We start from the raw sequence: 27,470 nt of genomic DNA, 5'->3' as shown, positions 1-27,470 counted from the left end.
TGTTTTTATGCCAGAGGTCCTGGACATCTTGTTCGGATTCATGGCATCATGGACTCTATCAAATACCAACTGTTAAAAAATCAAAACCTGATTGCCTCTGCCAGAAAGCTTAAATTGGGCTGTGGTTGGATCTTCCAGCAGGACAATGATCCAAAATACATATAAAAATCAACACAAAAATAGTTCATTGACCACATAATTAAGGTTCTGCCATGGTCATCCCAGTCCCCTGGCCTGAACCCCATAGAAAACCTGTGGGGTGAAGTGAAGAGGAGAGACCACCAGTGTGGGCCTCTGAATTTGAAGGATCTGGAGAGATTCTGTATGGAGGAATGGTCTCAGATCCCTTGCCAGATGTTCCCCAACCTCATTACGCATTATAGGAGAAGACTCAGAGCTGTTATCTTGGCAAAGGGAGGTTGCACAAAGTATTGAATACAAGTGTGCCAATAATTGTGTCACACATATATTTGACAAAAATATTTGTTTTTTGATAAAACTTGTGTTGTGTTTGTTATCTATTTGAGGACAGATTTTTGTGAATATTTTGAATGAAAGACCAAAAGGATAAACAATACGGATATATTTTTCAGAGGCTCCTTTTCTCATATTTACCAAGGGTGCCAATATTTTTGTCCACAACTGTGTGTGTGTGTGTGTGTGTGTGTGTGTACATATATATATATCAGTGGCGAATTCTCAGGGCCAGCAAAGCCTTCTCTGCTGGCCTAACATGCCAAATAAATAAATCTTTTTCATCCTTTTATTCTCAATCACCTTTTTGCCAATGTATTTTTAATCAATTTCCACTCTTAATTAATCTACAAACAAATAGAGAAAAACGAAAAGTTTATCCAGTCAGAATTGATTCCTTGATGCTTATAAGCAAAGTGTGACAACTGTTTCACAAATCGCATGCCCGAAGCAGCACGTGAGTCTGCGCTCCTCCCCCTCAGGCCTTCAGAATTTCCACAGAATCCCTCAACAGTGCAAATGAGCAACTAAAGTCGGATTGTCAGATTCATCAGCCAATCAGATTGATTTATGTGTTCTTGGTGGGTGTGATCTTTAGGATATGTCCCATTCGAGGCCTTCTAGCTGGCCTTGAGTGACGCAATCACGCTTTAAGTGATGTACGTAATTTGAAAGCAAAGAACGCGAGATCGTCATCACTGCCACTATCGCCACTGAGAAAGAGATCTTTATGGATTTAAACACACGAGATGTTCTGCATGACCGTGTGATTGCATAATTTATTAAACAGGAAAGGAGGACTGATTTTCACTTCAAGTAAATTGGTAAGTGCTTTTTGCATTGTTATAGCAACATCAGGAGTTTAAGTGTAAATTAGGCTGCTGGAGCATTCAGTGTCGGATCAAGTTTTGAAAAGTAGTGCTGCATTCCAGTCAACTCGGAAAGTCGGATTTTACAACTTCCTACCAGGAAAAGTGCAATAGAATGCATCTTTAAGTCAGAATTACAACTTGTAGGCTCGTGCAGAAAATCTCAACTCTGATTTCGCCGAGATGCAGGGGCATGATGTCACACAAACATGTCCACACTCAGGGAGATATACAGTGATAAACATTCACTTTAAGTAATATCGATAAATAAGTTCGTTTTCACATTACATGATATTAAAGCTTGTTTAACAAACATCTGCAGAAACAGGTATTTAAAACATTATAATCTCTTTTGATAATTGTACACCTGTAGCACAAATGCTAGCGCTGCAGCATTGTTTATCAGTTGGGTTGCTAGGAGACATCTCTAATGAGAGTCAAAGCCCTGCTAAGCTAACGGGAGCATTGCAGTTTTGTTTCCTTAAACGTCATCTTCCGAATATCGGGGAATGGAAGCATTTATGGATGGAGATATCAAGTAGGAATATCCCACATCTAACTTGAATGGAACGCAGCATAACCGTGTACCCTGACTAAATGAAATTTATTGCAAGCAACAAATATTATTAGTTAGATTTTTCCAGGTATTATAGACCTCCTTGGTAGATTCATATGAAAAATTATTATTTCTGAATGTCTGTTCGGGAGACGTTCATTTCACAAAACAGTCATGCTGCAATTAAAATTAGGCTTGCTTGAGCATTAAGTGTCATTTCAAGTTCTGGCTTTCATGCATGGACGTGTTTTTAAATGTCAGTTGGTATTACTAGTTAGCTGCGACATATTGTATCATGCCCAAAGGCATAGGGTGTCTTATTCATTGTGAAACTGTGTTTTCTTAATGGCATGAATCACACTGAAGGCCTGGACTTATAATGCATGGCCCGCCACTGATTATATATATATATATATATATAATTTTTTTATTTTGTATTAATTTAATGAGGAACCATCATTTCATCCAAATAGCCATTGTAGCCAAGTAGATTATTTTAAAATCATTTAATAAAATCTATAAAAAAAATTATGAAGGCATGTTTCCCACAGTTTTTCACTAAATGAACACAAGGGACAATGAGATTTAATAATTTCCACTGATATGCACTTTTACAATTATATTTTATATACAATGATATATAGTATCTTAGTAAAAAGCATTATTTACTTTTATATATTTTAACTAAAACATTTTTTAGGTGTGCACAAACAACTTCACTTATTTATAACCCAGTTAAATGTTGCATAATCCTAAATTATTACAGTGGTAACTCAGTGACATTTTTTATTATAATATAATACTGAATTATCATTATTATTTTGAGGATTAGATTTGTTTAACATGAAAGTAATATATTTCTGCCATATTTACTTCAACTTCACCTAGAGCTTTTATTTTGACACTGAAAGTGCAGTGTGTATTTGACCGTTTACAATGTTCCGCATCTGGTGAAACACTGTCATCTCCTCCTTTTCTGTTAAACTGTGTCACATTTGTAGATGTGTATTATAACTTGCAGTGGATACTTATGTTTGGAATTGCGGCGAATGCCTGAACATTTAGTACTTTTCTTTCACAATGCATGTGAACTTCTATAAAGCTCTAAAAACATGAGCCCAAAAGCCCCATATGTGCACAGAACAGCGCATCACCAGTTTATACTGAAGCAAACACAGACCATGTTTATCTGTCTTCAATCAAAGCCTTTTGTAGAATAATAACCATAAATTACCATATCAGCATATTGCTGATATTTTGAGGGATGTGCTGTCGCAGAATCCTCGCCGCTGCCATCCAACCAGGGGAGCAGCCGCGGCTGTCTGCCTGGGGATAGAGGGGTCGCTGCCAGCCGCCGAGAGCCAGAGAAACCGCTGCCATTCGGCGAAGGAGGGGAGGAGCAGTTCCGTCCGCCAGAGGAGGAGCGAGCTGGCATCCGCCAGAGGGCGGAAGAGTGGTTGAGCAGCGGATGACAGCGCGTCCGGGAGCAAGTTATTCTCTCTCTCTCTGTGTGTGTCTCCGCTTGGCCTTTCCCTCTCCCCACGCCTCCCCTCATCTCTACCCCAGGTTCACAGGAGGCGGGGTGGACCACTGGTTGACAGAACGGCCGGAAGGGCAGCGTCTCCCCTCCAGAGATGTGGGGGGGGGGGGGGGGGGTTTAGTCAGACCGGTGGTGCCCCAGCCTGAATCGGGCATGGGAGGAGTGTGACAAGGAGGAGGGTGTGGTCGGGTCGTGAGGCTGCAAGGCCCCCGCTGAATCAGCTGATCAGTGGGAGAGCGAGATAAAGGGGAGCTGGAGACACCTGCTCAAGAGAGAGAGAGAGACGCATGTGGCCAAGCTGTGTGTGTGTCCTTATGTTTTATGTTGGTTTAAATTTATGTTTACCATTAAACTTTATGTAGATTGTTCAGCCAGTTTCCGCCTCCTCCTTGCCTGTCCTTATACTGTTACAATGGCCAAATAAACAGCACATTAAAATCTCGAATAATATATTGAATATTTGTCAATACTCACAATATTGCTTAATTTTATATCACCAGCAAAATCATCGCAATTATAATGTGAATATTTGATATATAGCCCAGCCCTATTTCCAATAATTTCTTGTTTTGTCTGTACACTCATACAACTGGTGTATTATTGTGATATCATCAATTTCAGACTAACATGCATCTAAATGTACCATAGTAAAACAAACTGTGGTTGTTCACTTTACATGTCAGTCAAATGGTCTCTTCCTGTCTGAGTGGAACGGTTCTTAGCCAGAATCAGCTGCAACATGGACCAGACTTTATGCAGATATTCAAAGGTCTGGCTATGCAAGACTTTGGGGCATACTGAAATGGCACTGAACTTTCACAAAGCATGACTTGAAATTATGGCCATGTGCAACAGGCAACTAACCTGACAGTTTTCCATCTCATAACTACGGTGAAATTTTAACCCAGGTAGAGAGTGTAATCTGAGGTTTCCATTGATTCAGTTGCTCAATAACAGTCATTTGCCTTTACAAACCTTGAAAATAATAGGACAAGAGGTCATAAAATGATAAACTACTGACACACAAACACCATCACCAAACAACGACACTATCGTGTGCAATGTAAACCTACATTACTCAGAGAGTAATTTGACAAAGCACCCTGTTGGTAGGCACAAGGGCTTCAATTATTAATGGTTTATTCAAGCATGCTGTGACCAGTGGTATTGAATATACCAGCAGTGAAGTCTTACTGACCAGAATAGAAGAACTGCTCACATTATTCACATCTCTGCATAAAGACTAGCTGTATAAACCATATCAAAGAAGAAAGCTCTTATCCTTAGTGTGCTTTTCTAAATGTGCCGTCTGCCTGGCAGTTTCTGTTACACACACTAGAGTGTCAATTGCAAAACTCAACATAGATGTGTCGTTTAGCAAGTAAGTGGGAGCGCACTGACCTGACAAGTCCACAAACAACTGCCTGAGTTTTTCCAACAGCCTGCTGTCCAAATGGAGATCAAGACTTTAAGATAATAAACAAATGTTGATCTTGCTACTACTGCACTTTGAAATCAGCTGTCATTAAGCACGCTGTTTATTATTGTCACGGTTGCATTATTATTAGTTGTTTTTGCTAAGGCAAGCATCACTATTACTGTTGCTAATACTTAGGGTTTGGGTGTTCTATTACGTTTCTAAGCGGTCAGACAGTTTTCAGATGTTGGATGATAAAATCTCATAGACTTGCACTGAAGGAGGGATCAGAGTCATATCAAGAGACCAAAATATGATAAATATTTAGGAGTGGGTTATTTTGTCCTTGGCTAGTAAGCAGTTACCTAGCAACCACCTATAAAACCCTAGTTACCACAGAGAACACACCAACAACAGTATAACAATACCCTTAATTCTCAGAACACCCAAAGAAATACAGCCTAGAAATGCCCTAAGCAACTACCCAGAATACCCTTGTAAAAGCACAGCAACACCCTTACTAGGGCTGGGCGGCATATCGACTTTAGAAGATATATCGATATATTTTCAAACGGATGAGACCCATTTATATCGATATAGTTTGATGTTGCATTACATAACCCTTTTCTTCCATAAAGCTGTGCCAGTGTTTGCATCTCTCCTCTCTCACACTCTCCACACAAACCCGCCCCCACTCTCCCTCTGCGTCTGCGGGCAAATCCGGCCCCACACACTCACAAGTTCTCCTGCAACATGGAGGGAGACAAAGCGCTGGTCCACACTGCCGAAGAAAACTCACCCTGTGTCTCAATCAGCTACCTATGTCGTGAGTCAGTATATCGTGAATACGAATTCGGGCACTGGTAAGGGTACTGATCCACTTAACATTGGGACACTTATGACTGAATCACCTGCGACACATTAACGAGCTCGCGCATTGTAGCGCAAAAATGACACTATCATTCATTTTCGTTTAAGATATTTAAACGTACAGTGTTATAGACCTTTTTCACACTCCGGGTTTTGGAACGTGGAAGTAAACGTTTGCAGGGTAAACTTCGACAGCGGTGAATGGGAGTGAATTGACACAGCAAATATTATTTTTACTAACCCATTTGCTCCAAGGCCAAAAGAAAAAAAATCCACTAATATGTTTGAATGACTTTCCAGAAGAGGAAAAATATAGAGAGCGGTGGATTAAGACAAATTTAGGGTTCTCTCAGCTGTGGTAATTCATTTTTTAAAACTAATTCCAGGGTAATATAACACAAAGTATAATGTTTTAAATTTGCACTCAATATTTAAAAAAATGTATAATATAAAAATATTGCAAGATTTACGCTTATAAATAAGGCAGAAACGCATCATCACAGGCTGTGAAAAGGGTCTTTTATAACAGATAAATGGCATAAAGAAATCCAAATATAAAGGAGTGTATTTTAAACCTTCTTTTAACAACTTAAATATTTAAAGATTGTTTCACTTTCATGGTAATTATGACTGAAAGACATTACAAACAACATCTCTTTTTAAGAGAATAGTAGTTTTACACTTGTGCTTGTCATCTAACGACTTAAGAGACTTCAGAAGACACGAGGGCGTTTCCGGTAAGGGAACATAGTGAGCAACGATGCACCCTGGTTTTTAAAGTGCACTGTGGGATTTTTTAGGGAGCAAACATAAACTGCAGTACGAAGAATATGTTAAACATCATGCTGCTGCTGCAACCCTGGCCGCGAAGCCTTCGCAGAAATGTTCAAATCGCCCAGCCCTAAACCTTACAACCTAGAACACACTTGCAACCACTTAGCAACACCTCACAACCACCCAGAACACCCTAGCAAAAGCACATCATAACACTCTAGTAAAACTACTGTACCCACCACCTGGAACACTCTCACAAAAGCATTTCATAGCAATAACCTTGTAATCACCCAGAACACAACCTAGCAATGCCTCGCAACAATCCATAACACCTCTGCAAGAGCATTACATAGCAACACCCTAGTCACCACCAAGAACAAACTAGCAAATGCATAGCAATGCCTTAGCCACTACCCATAACACCATAGCAAAAGCATATCATAGTGACACCCTAGTAACCACCCATAACACCTTAGGGAAAGCATATAGGAGCACCCTAGTAACCACCCATAAAACCCTAACAACCACCTATTAACACCCTACCAACCATCTATAATACGCTAGCAACAGCACAGCAAAGCAAAATCAAACACTCAGAACACCCAAACAACAGCATTACATCGCCCAAGAAACCACCCAAAACACCCTTACCAAAGCATAGTAACACCCAAGTAACCATCTAGAACACCCTAGCAATCGCATAGCAGTGCCTAAGCCACCACCTGTAACACGCTAGCAAAAGCTATCATAGCACCACCCTAGTAACCACCAGAACACCCTGGCAACCAAAAAGCAATGCCTCACAACCACCCATAACAACCTAGCAAAAGCATATTATAGCAACACCATGGTAACCATCCAGAACACCCTACAACCACATAGCAATGCCCTACCAACAAACAAAAACACCCAAGCAAGAGCATAGCAACACCCTAGCAACCACCAATAACACCCTAGCAAAAGCATATCATAGGAACACACTAACTAAAGCTGTCAAATTAAAATTTGATATTCTAATATTTGTTGATTTTAAGATATAAATGCACATTCAGATGCTAAAATGAGCAGGCTATTTGAATCTGTATGTGTGTCAAGCACTGAAGACTTACATTCTTAAAACAATTGCAGTGCAACCAATAAAACAGAACATGAGTGTCTCGAGACACGTTTTAAAGGTTGAATTTCCTTTTAAATTAGCACAAGACAACAGTGTAACAGGTGGAGACTGGTACTGTATCAACAACTAACTCCAGTCTGGCTAAACTAAAATTCACTGTATGATTCCTGAATCTCATCTATTTCAAGACAATAAAAACACACAGCTTTGCCACTGTCAGACTGTGGTTTAACAAACAACAGATGCTGTCAGTAGTGTAATGATAATGAAACTGTTGTCATGACTTTGGCATCACAAACAAAAAACGTTGATGGATTTATATGCATCAATGTTGTAAATCGCAGTCAGAGGCAGTCACCGTTACCTCATTTAATGGGACATAAAGACTGCTATGGTCTCTATGATGCTGAGCCAGGCACCAAAATGCTGGTGTAATTCCCTGTGGATAGAAATTTCACTGATATATGGAGTCTAAAGACATTCCACAAAGCAATTCCGAGGTTTAGTACAAGCTTGAACAAACATCGTCATATCTGTGGGTTAAACCTCAAAGGCTTTTGCTGTTTGTGATAACATTCAAGAAATTGGGAACATGAGCAAGTTCTCAGGGTGCCTACATAGTAGAGTTTGCACTATTGACTTCAATGAGGATGAGTATTCCCAACCCGATCTCACGAAAATTCGTACATAATTTACGAGAATTTTTTCCGCATAATATTCATCATGTGCACATAAATTCATCATGTGTAAATTCCTGGATGTTCCGTGCTCGAGGCGTTAAGGACATACTTATTAATATTATGCCCTTACCCAAACCCCTTATCTAAACTTAACCAATCAGAAGAGTGTGTAAACATGATAGGAAGCTGTTGTGTGTGAGAGACAATTAACTGTATTCGATGATATCGTATTCGATGGAAACAATGTCCAGCGACGTCACTGGCTGTAGTGAAAGTCGTAGGAATTCAAACAAGTGCAGTCGCACGATATTATACGAATTAGCCAAATTTAGATAAGTCGTACGAATCCTGACGATTTCGCCGTGAGAGCGTGTTGGTATTCCCACTTGATTTCAACCCAATCTAACTCTTTCCACATCCTCAAAATGGATCTAACAAATTCCTATCTGTCAAATGCTCCGTCAGAGATTTCTCAGGAGTGTGAGCTATTCCATATTTTCTACTTGCTACTGCTAGTCAGAAATAAGTGGTATTAGGAGAAAGGGATTCTAATACTAGAGAAGTTTATTGGACAAATAATTGGACAAGGTTCTGTATGTTTTCGAAGTGCAAGGCTGTATATTTTAAATGTGTTCTGCTAAAAAGTTAATTTTGTCGATTTTAAATATTGTTGTGATCTGAAATGTGTCATGATGCAATTCCTAACACAACGAAAATATGCACTGCATTCTCAGCATTTCTGCAAGGCGCCGTTATAATGGCATAAATGAGCATTAACTGTCTTCTTACATGGTTCGTTTCAGGTCAATGTCTGTCACACGCTGTCTACACCGGAAGCAAGCGATGCGATACATCAAATGCAATGATGCTGCCTACACTAGATCCAAACACTGCAGCTCACAGCTGATTTTTTGAGCACATTTTCTTTTTCTTTTCTACGCATCCAGTGTAGACAGCCTCAAGCTGTTGAGGTGTGACACCGTGCTGGTGCAATATGCTAAATGACTTAGTGTAAATGTACATTTTTGGATGTCGATTTAAAGCGTTAATTTAGTGCTATGACTTATATAAAAAGTACCGCATGAAAAACTGAAGCAGTGAATCATTCCTTCTTGACCAGCGCACAAATTCCATAATTAAACTATTTCTGGACGATCGCAGCAATTCAAGCTTGAAGTTCATGTAACTTCATGGTTTAACAAGGTGCATCAGCAGGACGCAGTCAGGGCGCCTCAACAAACCTCACAAGCAGCAACAAAATGTGAGCGTCACACAGGATGCGTTCTTGACTGGTGGATGAAGACTGCAGAATAAAGGGATCCTGAAACGTGATTTTCAACGTGATGCAGAAAACCAGTGAGATGCTCCAATCGCGTCCGTCTGACCGTCTGATATGTACATTAGGAGGGTAAAAATATAGATTTTCGGATGCATTCCGATCTTTATTTTAACAATCTCGATATCGATTCTAAAATCCCAAGATCGATCTTTTACTCTATGTGCAACCCTCTACTACACTGAGCAGAAATCGCTTGCATTTGCAACCAAATTTTGCACTATGTGACTATAAATGTCTGTGATTAGCCACTGGCAGTTAAATATTCAGATTTCACTACCAGTGATTGAGTAGTATAGTGGTGAAGTATTCAGCAACGAGATCCTTTCGCTGTGTGTTGAGAGTAAAAGTTTGGTTTGACTCGTTGTGTGTCCAAAGACAAGATCCACGCCATTATCATTGAATACTGTCTCTTTTAATACCCTTTCTGTTCTTTACAGTTAGTTGTTGATCAAAAACTACAAAAAAGAAACATTTAATTTTGATCAACCACAGCCGGATGAGGTAAAAACTTTCTCTCTTGTTAACATGCACTGGTTAAAATGCTGATTCTCTTAAAGACACAGTACCGTTTTTTAACACGTGTTCAACAAATCAATGTAAATTGTTAAGAAATGTACAAATTACACACTTAATAAAAAATGTACAAAATACAATATATGCAATATAACATCATATTTTTTGATGAAATACATGGATTTGTTTATTTTTAAAAAGCTAAAATTAGAACAAAATGTTGAAAAACTTATAAAATATAATAATTAGTCAAATTAATATTTCTGTTATGTGCCCAGTTAACTTAGAAGGTCCCCTATATAATTAACAGCATTAGCTGGGAGATAATTTCTTCTATATGTAGGCAAAATGGACTTAATAACTGAAACATATCCATATGAATCGATACTGAAGAGAATCAGAAACAAATTTGAGAACTTAAAATCGAATTGGGAAATAATTAAAAACAGATGGAACGCAAGAAAGCATCATGGGAGAACAGGACAGACTGATAGAAATGCAAAATGGATTGCTGTCGACTATAGGCTTATGTTCAATTTCATTGGAATAAAACAAACAAAATACTGACTTCTAAAGCCACTTTTTGTAGTGTCTATTCAAAGCTTTATCCGTCTGCCACAATAATGTAATCTCTTTGAATTATCTGAATCATAATATTTAATACATATATTTATAATTATTTAAATTATTAAGTATTGTTTTTAGATTCAATTACTGTATCTCTATTTGGGAGCCTTTCTCAGCAAATATTAATATGTGATTAACTGTGATCAATTTAATTAATAAATCAGCATTAAAAATTAATTTAAAATTGTCAGCGATTGACAGCCCCAGCAAATCTGCATGAGACTGCAAGATATTTCAAGAACACTATGGCATGTTTACTATAACATGGTAGTAAATAATTACCATATTCTTTCACATACCATGGTATTTGCATGGTACTCCATGATACTTAAAATAATACCATGGTACCATTGTATTACCTGGGTCCATGTCTAAAAAACATGGTAATAACATGGAACTTTTTTGTAAGTGTGATTGCTTGTTTACACTCAGTTAGAGGGTTTAATATACATACTCGTGTGATCTGTATTGGCTTATTTTGTTCAAATGCCTATCAAGCAAAAAACCCTCATCAATGACCAGACCTGACCAACACTTTTCCTGTAAACAAGCCAGTCAGTAGGTACATTCACTGTATTTCCCCATTTTTCCATTTATAGCTTTAGAACCAATTACTCACCATCAAAACTTTACTTTTAATAAACATAACATGCACATTTCCTATTTTGTCATCATTGAAAGTTTTTCCATTCCCAGATTGTTCGGGTGCTTATTAAAGCCATTTTCCATGTCTTCACATTGCAACCTGTTGTGCTACTTTTAAAGTTCCCTCCCATTCTCCATTCACTCTCTGACATGTTTCCAAAGGCAAACAAGATGGCTTCATAGAAAAGTGACTGCAGAATAAAAAGAGGTGGAGTAAATGACATTAGGCATAAGTCCAGACACTGAGCAAACAGAACTGCAGGTCAAAGTCTCTCGACTTCAGTAACCAGAGCTCTTAAGGTCTATCAGAACAATGTCACATGAGCGTATACACAGCCTTTGTTTTCAGCTAAGACTTCTCCCACCTTCTGTGGGGCCTTTCAGTTTGCGCATAAAAGGATGTGTCTAATAAAGATAATGTCATTTTCAAGATATTATACCAGAGAGACTAAATGCATGGACTACCTACCTGTTGTCAAATTAAATACAGGTATGTTGCAGCAGTACACGTGGAAGAAGCAAATAAGGAGTTTGACAATAAAGATGGATTTAAAGGCATCTGGAGTATAACCTAAACTGCAACCTAAAGCTCGACTATAATATGTGATATTATAAATGTGCATGTATTATCATATATTTGCATATATAAAAAACATTAGGAGTTCATTCTAAACACAATAAGGACTGCAGCATAAGATATAGTGATCTGGGCCTATTTCCTGATCAATAGGACTCAGAAATTAACTGAAAAGCTGTATATGCACATATAATCTTATTATATATATATATATATATATATATATATATATATATATATATATATATATATATATATATCACACACACACACACACACATACATACATATACATATATACACACACACACACACACACACACACACACATACATATACATATATATACATACATATATATATATATATACAGTAAGTAAACTGTTGGAGTTCATGTTTATAAGGCTTTGCAGTCTGAATGCAACATATAAATATGGTAAAATAAGGTAACTAAAACAAAAGAAAAGCCATATGTGCTTATGTATAATCAATAAAAGATTATATAGACAATGAGGTCTTACAGCCTGACAGCAATATATAATATATAGTGTTATGTAGTGATCGACTGGTACATCACGGAGGCCGATCGTATCAGCCTAAATTTTACCGTTTGAAAGATTAGTTTCTCAAGCCGCGAGTAAAAAAATAAGAGGTATTTCTGACTTTACATCTCACGATCATTGTGACATTATTTCTCGCAATGTAATGATATAAAGTCACAATAGCATGATTTAAAGTTGCAAATGTGAAAAATAAAGTCACAACTGCGAGTTCATATCACAGAATTGCAACTTTATCTCTCACAATTTTGACTATATCACAACTTCGACTTTATATCTTACAATTTTGAATAAAGGCTATATTGCACAATTTGGACTTTATTTTGAGCAATTGCGAGTATTTCACCAAGTGCGACTTTATTTCTTGCAATTTCAACTTTATATGTCACAAGTACAACTTTATATCTTGCCATTTGGATTGTAGATCTCGTAATTGCGACTTTATATCTTGCAATTGCGACTGTATCACAATTTCGACTTAATTTCACACAATTATGACTATTTCTTCACATTTTTTATTTATCTCTCGTAGTTTCTACTTTATTTATTCCACTTGTGACTTTATATCTCACAATTTCAACTATATTTCTTGCAATTGCAAATGTATCTGTTGCCATTGTGACAACATATTAAAATTTTGACTTAATTTCTCAAAATTGTGAGTTTATATCATACAACTGCAACTTTATACCTCACAATTTCTACTTAATTTCTCGCAGTTCGTAGTTATGTCGTTTTATGGTAGTTTTATAACACAATTGTGACATTTTATGGGAGAACAAAAGTCTGATTTGTGAGATATATAGTAAGAACTACCTTCAGTTTTTTTTTTAATCTGTGGTGAGATCAAGGCACCAGAGACAATGGCCCACTTTTTGATACTAAATAAATAAATAAAAGCTACTGTATATGTGCTCACACAACCTTATATTTCAATAAAACAATCTAGTACAGTACATATATATATATATATATATATATATATATATAAACATACCTTACAATACATATAAAGCATTATCTGCTCTATAACAAATTAGGAGTTCATGTTTATAAACACAATAAACAGCCTGACAGCAACATCAAAATTAAGATAAAAGAAAAGCCATATACAGGCATTTAACCTTGTTTCGACATTGGCTATATATATCCCTTTTGACATTTATATAAATACAATGAACTCATGCAGAACATAAAGAAGCCCTGGAGATGATGTGACATTGTAGCAGGTACATTAGAGGCGTGCCCATATGAAGCATCACTGACACTCTCAAGGCTTTTCAACAGAGTATTAAATAGGCCTATATCAAAATCTGCAGGGCCATACCTGACAGCCACGCGCACTGAGCTCTCATCTTGTCCCGCAGACATGATCGCGTTCAGGACACACGGGATAAATATAGCTGATTTTCCTTTTCTTTATCGGCTTAAGCAGCAGCAGACACACCAAACATCTCTCTACGTAGTCTATTTTGCCATTATAAAGCTCCAATGATCCACACTGTCGATCCTTCCCCAGAATAATAATATAAATATGAAATAAAACACCTCATGTTCGGTGCAGCGTTTACGTGTGTGAGCTGAACGGTGACTAACTGCGTTCACACACATTCATTTGTCCTGAGAAGCGACTCTCCCCCAGAGTGTGACGTCATGTCGATACGCCCCATAGCTGTACGTCAGGCCACGCCTACTTCTCAACAGCAACACAAATGTATAGATGTTTCATGAATTACTCCTGAAAACTGCAGTGCTTATTAAAGATTTTACGAGATTTTGATTTATTCACTAATCGTGACAAATTGGTTGGTTCCTTGTTAATTTGTACTATTATTATTTTTGTATTATTATTATTATTATTATTAGGGCCCAAGCACTGAAAGTACGGAGTCCCTATTGTTCTTCTAAGGATTATTAGGGCCCAAGCGCTGAAAGTACGGAGACCCTATTATTCTTCTAAGAATTATTTTTATTAGGGCCCAAGCACTGAAAGTGCGGAGGTTCTATTGTTCTTCTAAGGATTCTTATATTATTATTAGGGCACATGCATTGAAAGTGCAGATACCATATTGTTCGTCTAAGGATTATTATTATTAGGACCCAAGCACTGAAAGTGCAGAGACTCTATTGTCCATCTAAGGATTATTATTATTATTAGGGCCCAAGCACTGAAAGTGCGGAGGCCCTAATGTTCTAAAGATTATTCTTTATTCTTATTTTCAAGGTTTTTGGTACTTTTGGGGTACTCAACATGTGTGAAAACGCTTGAAAGTTTGCACACATCAGAGTCGTCAGCCATAAGGGCTGGGCATGCAGGGGGAGCTCTGTAGCGCCACCTAGAAGTGGTGGAAGAAAATACTGTTGCCATTGCAATTTACTGTGCAAGTGAAAGCAGTTTTTAAAGTGAAATAAAAAAAGCTATAGAAGTCTTAGTTTATTGTAATGAAAATGTACTGCACGAGCTTGTTATTTTTTTATATAAAAAAATATGATAAAAATATCAACTGAAATGTAAAAATACTAGAAAATTAAAGTCAGTTCTGTTCCAAATTTTAGATTGAGTGGCAAAGTGCTCAGGCGCAGTACCAGAAGTGTCCAATAGAGGACAGCCAAGCTCCATTGGTCAGAGGACAGCCAAGCTCCAAGAGGTTCTCGCTGCAGCCTGTAGTGCGAAGACTTACTGGATTAGATCCAATATGTACTGGATGTTGTGACATGCCGGAGTGGATTTTGGTGATGTCATGATTGTTTGAACACTCATGCGGTAACTCAATGGCACAGATTAACTGTTATTGTATGTGTTTTTAGCAATCATGTTGTCTTTGTTCGTCGTTGTTTATGTCTGGATTAATGAAATATATCTATATTTGTTATGGATGTTAGAATACCCATGCACAAAATAGCTCGTTAATATTTCATGATATATGCATGCTCAATGTTTGTGTTTGTTGCAGAGCATCAATTATTTTTTATCACGTGATCTTAGGTATAAAAGCTAAATGTATTGTATGTATAAATTTATAAGCAATTAGTAGATTTTATGTGTGTAAAATTCTTTGTCATTTTTAACGTGCTTAGTGGTGTGTAAATAGCCAGTATGAAACAAACCACCTCCATGAAGTTGACACTCCATATAATTAAATCATTACCAAATCTATACCATTCATTTGTGCTGATTTGTGCCGCAGAAATGAACGTTTGTGTTTTAGATATTAGGGGCCATTTACACAACAATGTTTTCAACTGAAAACGGAAAACTTTTTGTGCGTTTTGGCTGTTCGTTTACACGACAACGGCATTTTGGGGCCTGAAAACGCAAACTTTTGAAAACGGGTTTCAAAGTGCAAGTTTTTGAAAACTATGCCGTTATCGCCTCCGTGTAAACATACAAAAATGTGAATTTGTGAAAACGATGACGTCATGCGCACGCCTATTACGTGTTCAGTCTATAGGCATGCGAGTACTTCAAAGCAACGCGCGAGACATTCAAAACTACAACGGCAGACTACAGGACTGTGTTTGTGCTGCTCAAGTCTTGTAGTAATAAATAATCCTCATCGTCTGTCCAGACAAAATTGCTCGATGCTTTCGCCATCTTCATTGTTTGTATTCACCGCTCTGTGGAAGAATGCTTATGTGTGCAGGCGTGTAGTGTTTCTTTACAAAGTGACATCGCCAACTACTGGCCTGGCATGCATAATACAGTGTTTTTAGTCATTTTTGCGGATCCGTGTGAATGCGAAACTTTTCAAAAACGCAAAGGAAAAACGTTTCCGTTTTATAGTACATCGTTGTTGTGTAAACATACCCTTAGACATTATTTTTTTGGCTGTGTGACATCACTTTCCATTCCATGTGGTCCAAATCACTCCAAACTAGTGCCATTCATTTGTGTTCGGTTTGTGTCGTTAAAAGAAACACTGTATCTATTTCCCTGAATTCCTTAGAAATAAGAATTTGAATTCGGTAGCAGTGACGTCACTCTCCACACCATGTCATCCAAATTGCTCCAAACCGGTGTCATTCATTTGTGCTTGATTTATGCCGTTAAAATTAATCTTGTATCTATTTCCCTTCCTTAGAAATAACATTAAAATTTTCGGGAGCAGTGATGTCACTCTCCACCCCATATGGTCCACACCGGTGTCGTTTGTTTGTGCTCGATTTGTGCCATTAAAAATAAACTTGTATCTATTTCCCTTCCTTAGAAATAACAGCTTGTATTCGGGAGCAGTGACGTCACTCTTCACTCCATGTGGTCCAAATCACTCCGAACTGGTGTCTTTCGTTTGTGCTGATTTGAGCCGTTAAAAGAAACACTGTAACTATTTATCTTCCTTAGAAATGGCATGAAACTTTTCGGGAGCAGTGACGTCACTCCAAATAGCTTCGAACTGGTGTTGTTCATTTGTGCGTGATTTGTGCTGTTAAAAGAAACAACATAACATATTCCTTTCTTTGTATTTAACAAGATAACTTTTAGGAGCCGTGAACCCCATGTCAATCACTCTCACCTGTCTTCATCGTTTGTGCTTGCTTCTGGTTTGTGCCGTGTTTGGTGGCATTGAAGCATTCGTTTTTCGAAAAGATTGAATCTTTCATCACATCAAACTCCAAATGCAAAAAAAAAAATAAAAAATGTCTATGTTTGTGCTTCAAATTATGATTTGTTTATAGGCTATATGTGACACTGCTGAACAAAGATGTACATAATGTTTATATGGGTTAATACGTTTTTTCGCAAGTAAACAGCCACAGTATTCAGCTCTGAATTAGTTTATTAGTTTTAATTTAGCTAGAAGCTGGCGCAACTTATGTTGATGGTGTTTGTGTAATTGCATAGTCCTATATGTTAGCTAATATTCAAAATGTTTGTTTCAAATTTCAGCACAAATGTTTGAAGACATGTTAGGTGCCGTTCACATGCTGGAATGTGTTGTTGTTGCACTAAAATTACACACAGCGCCACAAAAGAGCAAAACGTATGCGTCTCGACTCGAGACGTTTAACAGTTTAGTTTTATTTATTTTTTACTTGACATGGCGTCTAAAAACACAAACAAGCCACCAAAGATGTCTATCTAGCGCACGTTCACATTGAAGTCAATTATAAAACAGTGCAGATGGATACAAAAACGCGCTCAATATGAACGGCCCCTCAGTGTAAGACTAGAACTCTTTAGAAAAGTTTGATCACACTTGCCTATTCTTTATTATTTGTTACTGCACATTTTACATTTTAGAGTATAACATCATCAAAACTAAGCAGTAACACAGAAGTATGGAAATTATGCAGTGATTAAAACAAATTAAATCAGAAACATCTTCTATTTGAACTTCTTCAGTGTAGCCTTTTGTCTATTCCAGCTCTGCACACGGTTCATTATCTCAGTCAACTTCAGGTGCATCCTGGGATGCTTTTTAAACAGTATTGAATGATTTCATATGCTGGACACTTTTTGGCTATTATAAATAAAAGGTTTGTATAGACATCTATAATTAGGCCAATTTATTTTTGAGTACAGAAATAATCTCAAGCGTTTGACCATAAGCCTTTAGATCAAAAGGTTTTAAGATTATGAGAAACAAACTTAGTCAGTGTCCTTTGGTTGTGTAGGCTATATATATTTTATATTTATAAGTTCTTGATATTCATTTTATTTACTAACTTTTACTATGTTTTATTTTATTTGTATTGTATCTTGCTTTGTTTTGCTATTGCTGTAGATAAATCGATGATAACTGAGTTTCAAGTTTTTAAGCTCAAAGTAACCATTTAAAGTGATTTTTAAAAGGACAATTTAGAAATTTTACCAAACAATTTGGTCAAATTAGCTTCAGAAAAACGTGACTTTAAGGTGAGTAGTTTGCATCCCTGGTTTAAATATCAGACCAAATCTGATATTTCCTGACAGAGAGATGTGTTTGAGTTTGATGTGGTGAAAGATTAAATCTTTGCCCAAAAATTAATGCTTTAATGACACCAAACACGGCACAAACCAGAAACAAGCACAAACGATGAAGACGGGTGAGAGTGATTGACATGGGGTTTAGCTTGCATGATTTCAAGGCTTCCAAAACTTTCTTATTAAATACAAAGAAAGGAATATGTTATGATATTTCTTTTAACGGCACAAACCGTCACAAATTGAGCACAAAAGAATTACACCGGTTTGGACCACATGGGGTGGAGTGTGACATCACTGCTCCCTAAGGAAGGGAAATAGATACAAGATTAATTTTAAGGGCACAAATCGAGCACAAATGAATGAAAACAGTTTGGTGTGATTTGGAAGACAATGGATGGAGAGTGACGTCACTGCTACCGAATTCAAATTCGTATTTCTTTTTTTTTACCCCTTTTTCTCCCCAATTTGGAACACCCAATTCCCAATGCGCTCTAAGTCCTCGTGGTGGCGTAGTGACTCACCTCAATCTGGGTGGCGGAGGACAAATATCAGTTGCCTCCACGTCTGAGACCTTCAATCCGCGCATCTTACCACGTGGCTTGATGAGCGCATTACCGCGGAGACATAGCGCGTGTGGAGGCTTCACGCTATTCTCCATGGCATCCATGCACAACTCACCACGCGCCCCACTGAGAGTGAACCACATTATAGTGACCACGAGGAGGTTACCCCATGTGACTCTACCCTCTCTAGCAACTGGGCCAATTTGGTTGCTTAGGAGACCTGGCTGGAGTCACTCAGCACGACAAATTTTTATTTCTAAGGAATTCAGGGAAATAGATACAGTGTTTCTTTTAACGGCTCAAATCAAGCACAAATGAAATACACCGGTTTGGACCACATGGGGTGGAATGTGACATCACACAGCCAAAAAATAATGTCTAATATCTCAAACACCGAACCAGCGCAAATGTGAATTTCTAATTAACCTAATGAAATGCATGCTGTTTTTTCTTCAATCAATGGATTGGATCATAAGCAGAGAATGTGAAAAATGCACTCTTTTAACAATTTAAAATGTGTTTCCACTGTAATGTTCTAATTGTAAAATAGACTGTATAAGATGAAAGTTGAGTTTTTAAATTAATTTGATACCAAGTATGTGAACACTGAATAAATTTTTGATATAAAACAAAGCATTTGTTTGTTGTACAGTTAACAGGTTTAAAATGGGCGTGTAAGATGGCCTCTGTAGCACCCCCATTTTCAACTACACTCACCAAAATTGGTACATATATAGTTCTCATCAAGCCTGACAACTTTCATAATTATAGTCATTAGGTCCACCCAACAGGGAGTCGGCCATTTTGGATTTGTTTAATATTACAGTCTCTGAACTTTTAAATGCTCCTCCTAGGTGATTCATGAGACTGTCACCACATTTAGACAACATTATGTGAAGACATTGATATATCAAATGGTGTTGTCATGGCGAGGCATTGAATTAATGGTGAAAATGGGAAACAGTAAATGTCTCATATCTTCTATGTGCAATGGGCATTTACATCAAAATTGAGATGTATGTTTAGTCTTTGGGGCTGATCACATTTATGTGGCGATTATGGGTCATGGTCATAGCACCACCACCTGGCAGCAGGAAGTGCAGCTCTTACAACAGACTTTAAAACAGTCATCTTATATTTAGCCAAATTGCTTCAAAATTGTTTAAAATAATGACAAATGCATGTGTCCACCTTGCATTGTTTTCCGAAAGCCATCGGGTGGAAATGGACCAGTTATGCTTGGGCCCGTCATCGCTGCTTGAAGCTATATTCATATATTGATCTCTTTATATTTTTGTGTGATATTCCTCCATACTTTAATGCGTATAAGAACTTTACAGCTCCATCTGGACATCATGAAATACTGCACACAGCAGTATACTCTCAGTAAGTCCAGTGTGTAGATTATATATACATATAAAGATAGATAGATAGAGGGATGGATGGACAGCCACAGACAGATAGATGGATAGATAGATAGACAGACACAAAAAACACATTGGTTGTATTGTTTTATTTACAAGCTGATTTTTGTACAATTTTCTGATTGTTTACATACTTGAGAGACAGTCAAGTCTCATCCAAATATCATTGAATTATAATTTAATCTTAAACCCAATCATCAGCATATTCCACAGGAAATCATTTCATACGTAGGTAATAATGAAATATCAAAAAGTATTTACATTTCTGGGATGATCAGATAGTTGAACAAGTTTGGCTAATAATTATGCGAACCATATAAGCACTTCCTGTTTAGGAGTGTAAAATTAAAGTAGCCATCCCGGTAGCCATTATTTTTTAAAAAACACTGAAGGTGTAAATAATGTTAGTTCTGTCCAGCATCTTGTAGTTGCTTTATTTACATGCAATGAAAATGTACTGTGCCAACGTAGGGTTTTGAAACTGTTCAACGAAGTACTTGACAGAATGGTATGAAACTAAAAATAAAACTATAAATGTAGCTCTACAGGTATACCATTCAAATGAAAAACATCAACATTGTCAAAGCTGCATTTTCTCCTAAAATAAACACATGAAGTTAAACATACCACAGCCATTTGACAAACTTCACAGTATGTCATCTAAAAAATGAAAAGACACATTTGTGCAATACATTTGTTCAAATAAAACAAATGAACATAATGAAGCTGAGGAATAATACATAACAAGATGAGTAACACCTTGCTTGTTTAGTCATGTGACCCAGAGTTTAAGTCACACATTCTCAGTTAATTTGTCATAGTACACTGAGACTATGGCTGCATCCAAAAACTTAGGCAGCTGACTTGCTGCCTAATAAGTCAATGGCTTAACCGACAACATTTCTGAATGAACTGAACTCAATGGAAACTGGTCTCAGAACAGTTTGAAAATAACATTATTGTCATCCTACCTCTGTATACAGTCTCGGAAGGCAGAATTTTCCAGTTTTCTGATGCAGCCTATTTCTTTGTGGACACAACAAAGCCACCTGCTGTGCGCTCAGTGTGTGTATCCAGCATATTGTATTTGTTAAGAAGACCAGAAACCTGCTGTCTTAAACACAGAGCCCTGCAGCTGACTCAGACAATGACCTATCTCTCTTTCTCTCTCTTAATCTAACAATCTCTCTCTCTGTCTCGCTCTCTCTTTTAGAGCCTGATTGTGTAAAAAAATTATTCATGTGCCCATGATGATCTTTTAAAAAAAATATATACGTATATAAAAAAATTGCTGGATCTCTATTGGTTTTACCACAGTTTACCAAGTTTTTGCTTTTGGGTAAGTTGTTAAGGGTAAAATATTTATTTTAAAAAATAAACAATATAAGAAAAACCAACAACATATCCTTAGAGTTGTAATTTTTAAAAAATAACTATCTGGGAAATCTAATGCAAGAAAGGAGAAATCCATCACTTTTGAGTTACTGTAAGCCAACATAAACATGGAAACACTGCATTATGTTTAGATTCTTGGACAGTAAGTTTCAATAAAGTGCTGAAAAGGTAAAACCAAATAATTAAGGTGAAAAAAGAAAAATAATAATAATAAAAGAAAAGTAAATAAATAAAGTGCAAAAAGCAAGTTAAAACAAAATGAAAAGGCAAAATGAAAACAAAACTAAAAAGCAAAACAAACACAAAACAAAAGTAAAACAAAAAGTCAAAAAAACAAAACAAAAAGCAAATAAAAAACAAAACGTAAAAGCAAAATAAACACAAAACAAAATTTAAACAAGAAAGACAAATTTAAACAAAACAACTCTAAATCATTTTTACAATCAAAATTAAACACCAAGTTCAGTATAGAAAGAAATCATTAATGTGTCATTTATACAAACCAAATTTTTTAAATCGGGGATAAATTGTTAAAAGTACCAAAACGTGTGCGTTTCTGAACATCTAGCATTTCGAGATTTCTCTCACTCCTCATCATTGTGTTCTGTCGTCTTTAAGACCGAATCTTCACCCAAGATCTTACACAGTTCGTTTAGCCGGTGTTGCATCTTAGGGATGCCAGCAAGCTGCGACTCTAAACGCTGTTTTTCCTCCGTCAGCGAGAGCCGTGTGGCCGTATCCAGCTGCTCAAACCGCCAGCCGCCCTCCCCATCAAACTGCAGCAGGTGCGTGTGGTACTTCCTATGGACAGAAGCGAACAGAGTATATGAGGTTGCATGTGCAAAAATAAAAATAAAAACTCATTTACAGGGTTCCTTCACCTTTTGAAGAATGAATTTCTATAACTTTTCTAGTTGGTTATGATTATATTATCATATATATAATAAAACAATTTTAATTTCAAGATCACTTAAAGTCTTGAAAGTAATATTGTTTCTTCAAGAATTTAAGGATTTTTAATGTTTTATATTTCTCACCACAGAGAGGGTCTATGGGTGATGGACAGCAGGGAGATCCCAGCATCCTTTGCAGCCTGGAATATTTTACCCTCTACATCAATGCTGACAGCACTGGTGCACTCATCCAGCAGGGCATATTTGGGCCTAAAAATAGGTATACATTACTATAAATACATATATATTTAAAGTTCCAACATGAAAGTATCCATAAATATGCAAGTTTAGATGTGACACACAAGATGTCATACTTGTGGTAAAACATGCGTGCCATGCCCATACGCTGCTTCTCTCCTCCTGAAAGAACATCTTTCCAGTCACACTCAGCATCCCAGCCTGTGAACAGCCACATATACAGAAATTTGATATATGGCAATATATGTAAAGCACATAAAAAGTATAATATGTATGTTTTTTTACTGAAATAAAAAAGTCACCTCTGTGTTCATATATGCAACAAATATAGCAAACACTACAAAAATGGCTGTTTTCATATAAGTAACAAATACAATATAATTTCCCAAAAAATAGTGGAATTTGAAATATGTACATACTGTATATGCCCAAATATATGAACAAAAATTTCATATATAGATATACACAACTTGGACAATGACATACAGTAAGAGTATTGAGCTACAGTAGAAAATTAATGCAGATATCATCAGAGGAGTCTTTCCCATTCAGATTTTTCAGACAAGTGGATTTTGATCTGAACTTCCAAAAACACATTTGTTCCATCAGTAATTAAATCGAATGATTACTGTATATACAAAAATAATGTGTGTCTAAAACAATGTGGCAAACATGTTTGCATATGAGCGTTTTAAAAATACAAGAGGGTCATTTAAGGGAACAGTGCCATTTGAGTCCCCATGACTTATTACTGATAACAGTGATTGACTGAGATTAAAGTGAGGAGTGTTGGGCACATGCTAGGCAGGAATTACGTGTATGTACCTCCTTCCCTGGTAACAATGTGGTTTAAATTGACAATGTCCAGAATGACCTCCAGGTCTCTGTCTCTGTAACCCCTCTCATGCATGTCGTCCAGAGAGTCAGGATAGATTACCTGGTCTCGTAACGTACCAATAGACATGTACGGCCTAAAGATATGGTCAAAGAGACAGATGGTTGATATAACTACACAAATCCAGACCAAAAGATAATACAAGGGAAAAACTTTGGAAAAAGTAATTTTATGGATAGAGTGTTTTGGAAGTCAAATTCTGCACCGGAATAAAATACATAAAGTTTTTTAAATTTATTTTATATCTCATCATTGCGAATTTATAACTTTTATAAGATCATTGCGAGATAGTCACAAATGCATGATAAAAAGTTACAGTAGCAAGATATAACGTCACAACTGTGCAAAATAAAGTTGCAACTGTGAATTTATATCACACATTTGTGACTTTATATTTTGCAACTGTAACTTTATATCACGCAATTGTGACTTTGGGCTCTATTTTCATTACAGCGCTAGGCTCAGCGCAATGCACAATGACCGTGTGCTACATCTTATCTAATCTTCATGAGAGTGCTCGTGATAGCACAAAATGCAAGTGGGCTGGGGTGGGAGTTTTGGCGTTATCTGTGGGTGTACGTAAGCAAACTATGGGTGTATTGTATGTTAATGAAGATTTTCCTGAGAAATAAGTCATTGCGCTAAGATGTTTCAGAATCACATCTAATCTCAGTTCAAAATCTAAACTCAGTTCCTGCATTTGCAATTTGGAGATAATAAAGTTCATGTTCAAACTCTGTAAATATAGTGGAACATCAAATTATGTCCCTGACGATCAGTGATGTAGTCATTTTACAAACAAATATTTAAGAGATTTGTATTAAACCTTCTTGAAGGGTTGCACAGTAGACCAGTGCTACCTATCGCGATACTAAATCTTCAAAAAACTGTCAATACAGTCAATACGGTAGTACCGTAATTTATGTTATATGTGCGGTAGTAAATATTATTTTCACTAAAACCTTCATTTGAATCAGACCTATGTCTGCAATAACTTTAAAAATATTGTCTTTTCGGGGCCTGGGTAGCTCAGCAAGTAAAGACGCTGACTACCACACCTGGAGTCACAAGTTCGAATCCTGGGCGTGCTGAGTGACTCCAGTCAGGTTACCTAAGCAACCAATTGGCCCGGTTGCTAGGGTGGGTAGAGTCATGTTGGGTTAACCTCCTCGTGGTCACTATAATGTGGTTCTTCCTCTCAGTAGAGCATGTGGTGAGTTGTGTGTGGATGCCGCAGAGAATAGCATGAGCCTCCACATGCTCTAGGTAACGCACTCAACAAGCCTCGTGATAAGATGCACAGATTGACGGTCTCCGATGCGGAGGCAACTGAGATTCGTCCTCCGCCACCCAGATTGAGGCGAGTCACTACACCACCGTGAGGACTTAGAGCGCATTGGGAATTGGGCATTCCAAATTGGGGAGAAAATCCACACACAAAAAAATAAAAAAATAAAATAAAATATATATATATATATATATATATATATATAGTTCCCTATCTGTCACTCACGCGACGTTGTGTTGATGTAGTGACACTAGGGGTCACTCTTGGGAGCCCGAGACACCTCTGGTCTTTGATAAAAGGCCAATGAAAATTGGCGAGTGGTATTTGCATGCCACTCCCCCGGACATACGGGTATAAAAGGAGCTGGTATGGAACCACTCATTCAAATTTTCTCTTCGGAGCCGAACGGTCATGCTCACTGAGCTGAATACTACTGTTCATTCACCTCTGCTGGATCTGACAGCGCATTTCAGTGGCTTCTCCCCACTCTGCACTGGTGCACTGCAGAGAATGCCCCTGGGAGCTTCGGCAGAAATAAAAGAGTATATTTCTCTAAAAGAGTATATTTCTCTAAAAGAGCGGCACACACGGAACGTCTTTTTAAAGACGCGTCTTTCTAAAGATGCTTTTCTGATTGTGTGTTATTCCTAGTTGCGCTCGTTATCTCTCGCCTTCTGACGGTCACGATCACTGTCTTTCATGTCTGGACACTGCTCACGTGGAGACAGCGTTCGTGGATGGTCATGTTCTCATTGCGAGGATATGTCCATGGCAACGTTGCGGTCGCGGCTCACCTTCGTAAGAAAGCAAGCCACCCCAGAGGCTCCCCGCCTTGGTCCTTTTACCCACGGGTATGAGGCCAGTGCGGCTAGCACTGGGGGCGATTTGGGGACCCCAATGGGACCGCCTCCGCCGGGTATCCCCCCGCGGACCTCCCATTCCCCAGCACACGCTCGTCTGCCCCGATCGGGCTTCCGGATGAGTCTTCCGGCTCGTCTCACAGCGAGTTCGACCTCTTATTCGGAGCCCGCGAAAGTGATGAGCTCTCGAGCGCAGCATCGGAGAGCGGGCTCGTCCAGTCGGAAGCCTCAGCTGGGCTCCTCCCTTCGGGGACGATTGCCCAGTCACAGGCTGATGCGGAGATGACGACATGCTTTCCCGGGCAGCCGCGAGCGTCGGCTAGAGTGGAACTCACTGCTCTTCCCTGAACCCTCGCGGCTCGGTGATTGGTTCCTGGGCTCGCGGCGCCACTCAAAACCACGCCCCGCCCCAGTTCCTTCCTTCCCGGAAGTGCATGAAGAGCTGACAAGGTCGCGGGAGGCACTTTTTACTGCCTGGTCCCGATCTTTTCAGCTTCCCCGTCCTCACTACCCTCGATGGTGGGACAGCCAAGGGCTATTCGGCAATCCCCCGGTGGATAAAGGCGCTCGCGATGAACCTATGCCGCAGAGCGCTGCCACCTGGCGTGGGTGCCAAAAGCCCCCGTCCAAGGCCTACGGTGCCTCTGGACAAGCCACCTCCGCCCTGCACACCATGGCTCTCCTGCAAGTCCGCCAAGGCGCTAAAGGAACTGCACGAGGGTAGTTCCGCCCTGGGATTGATGCAGGAACTGTGCTCGGCAACCGACCTCGCTCTCCGAGCGACGGAGGTCACGGCGCGGTCTCTCGGGTGGACGATGGCCACACTAGTGGTCCAGGAGCGCCACCTTTGGCTCAACCTTGTCGAGATGGGCGAGGCCGACAAGACACGATTCCTTGCTGCCCCCATTTCCCAGGCGGGCCTATTCGGCGACACCGTTGAGCCCAGCAGTTTTCGATGGTGGAGCAGTAGAAGGATGCTAGCCGGCATATCCTGCCCCAGCGCAGCTCAAGATCCCGCACCCCGTCAACTCATCACCACAACGTCGAGTGAGTGACAGATAGGGAATGTCATGGTTACTTGTGTAACCTCCATTCCCTGATGGAGGGAACAAGACATTGTGTCCCTCCTGCCACAACGCTGAACTACCCGCTGAAATGGCCGGACCTTATATCGACTCCTCTGCATAAAACCTGAATGAGTGGTTGCATACCAGCTCCTTTTATACCCGTATGTCCGGGGGAGTGGCATGCAAATACCACTCGCCAATTTTCATTGGCCTTTTATCAAAGACCAGAGGTATCTCGGGCTCCCAAGAGTGACCCCTAGTGTCACTACATCGACACAACGTCTCTTTCCCTCCATCAGGGAACGGAGGTTACACAAGTAACCATGAAGTTTTTTTGAGTGGTGTCCCCTTCACGCAGTGC

At 38.5% G+C, this 27,470-nt stretch overlaps 2 protein-coding genes across 7 annotated transcripts in view; both read right to left on the bottom strand.

The window, feature by feature from the left end:
* Positions 1 to 14,154, bottom strand: part of LOC127436991 (kinesin-like protein KIF21A) — a 107,508-nt gene extending 93,354 nt beyond the window's left edge. For all 6 annotated transcript variants that reach the window (XM_051691549.1, XM_051691552.1, XM_051691551.1 and 3 more), the window contains exon 1: positions 13,886 to 14,154. In XM_051691549.1, coding sequence (XP_051547509.1) covers positions 13,886 to 13,929 — 44 coding nt within the window. In that variant the 5' untranslated portion in view covers positions 13,930 to 14,154. The remainder of the gene's footprint in view (positions 1 to 13,885) is intronic.
* Positions 14,155 to 20,533: 6,379 nt separating this feature from the next.
* The window catches only part of LOC127436995 (ATP-binding cassette sub-family D member 2-like), a 36,571-nt gene continuing 29,634 nt past the window's right edge, over positions 20,534 to 27,470 (bottom strand). The window contains exons 7-10 of the mRNA XM_051691567.1: positions 23,825 to 23,970; positions 23,116 to 23,200; positions 22,886 to 23,011; positions 20,534 to 22,649 (exon numbers count right to left, since the gene is read on the bottom strand). Coding sequence (XP_051547527.1) covers positions 22,433 to 22,649; positions 22,886 to 23,011; positions 23,116 to 23,200; positions 23,825 to 23,970 — 574 coding nt within the window. The 3' untranslated portion in view covers positions 20,534 to 22,432. The remainder of the gene's footprint in view (positions 22,650 to 22,885; positions 23,012 to 23,115; positions 23,201 to 23,824; positions 23,971 to 27,470) is intronic.

The sequence above is a fragment of the Myxocyprinus asiaticus genome, chromosome 47 (assembly GCF_019703515.2).
Source record: "Myxocyprinus asiaticus isolate MX2 ecotype Aquarium Trade chromosome 47, UBuf_Myxa_2, whole genome shotgun sequence".
NCBI classification, from domain to species: domain Eukaryota; kingdom Metazoa; phylum Chordata; class Actinopteri; order Cypriniformes; family Catostomidae; genus Myxocyprinus; species Myxocyprinus asiaticus.
The sequence above is the reverse complement of the archived record's forward strand: the minus strand, read 5'-3'. Positions and strand labels throughout refer to the sequence as shown.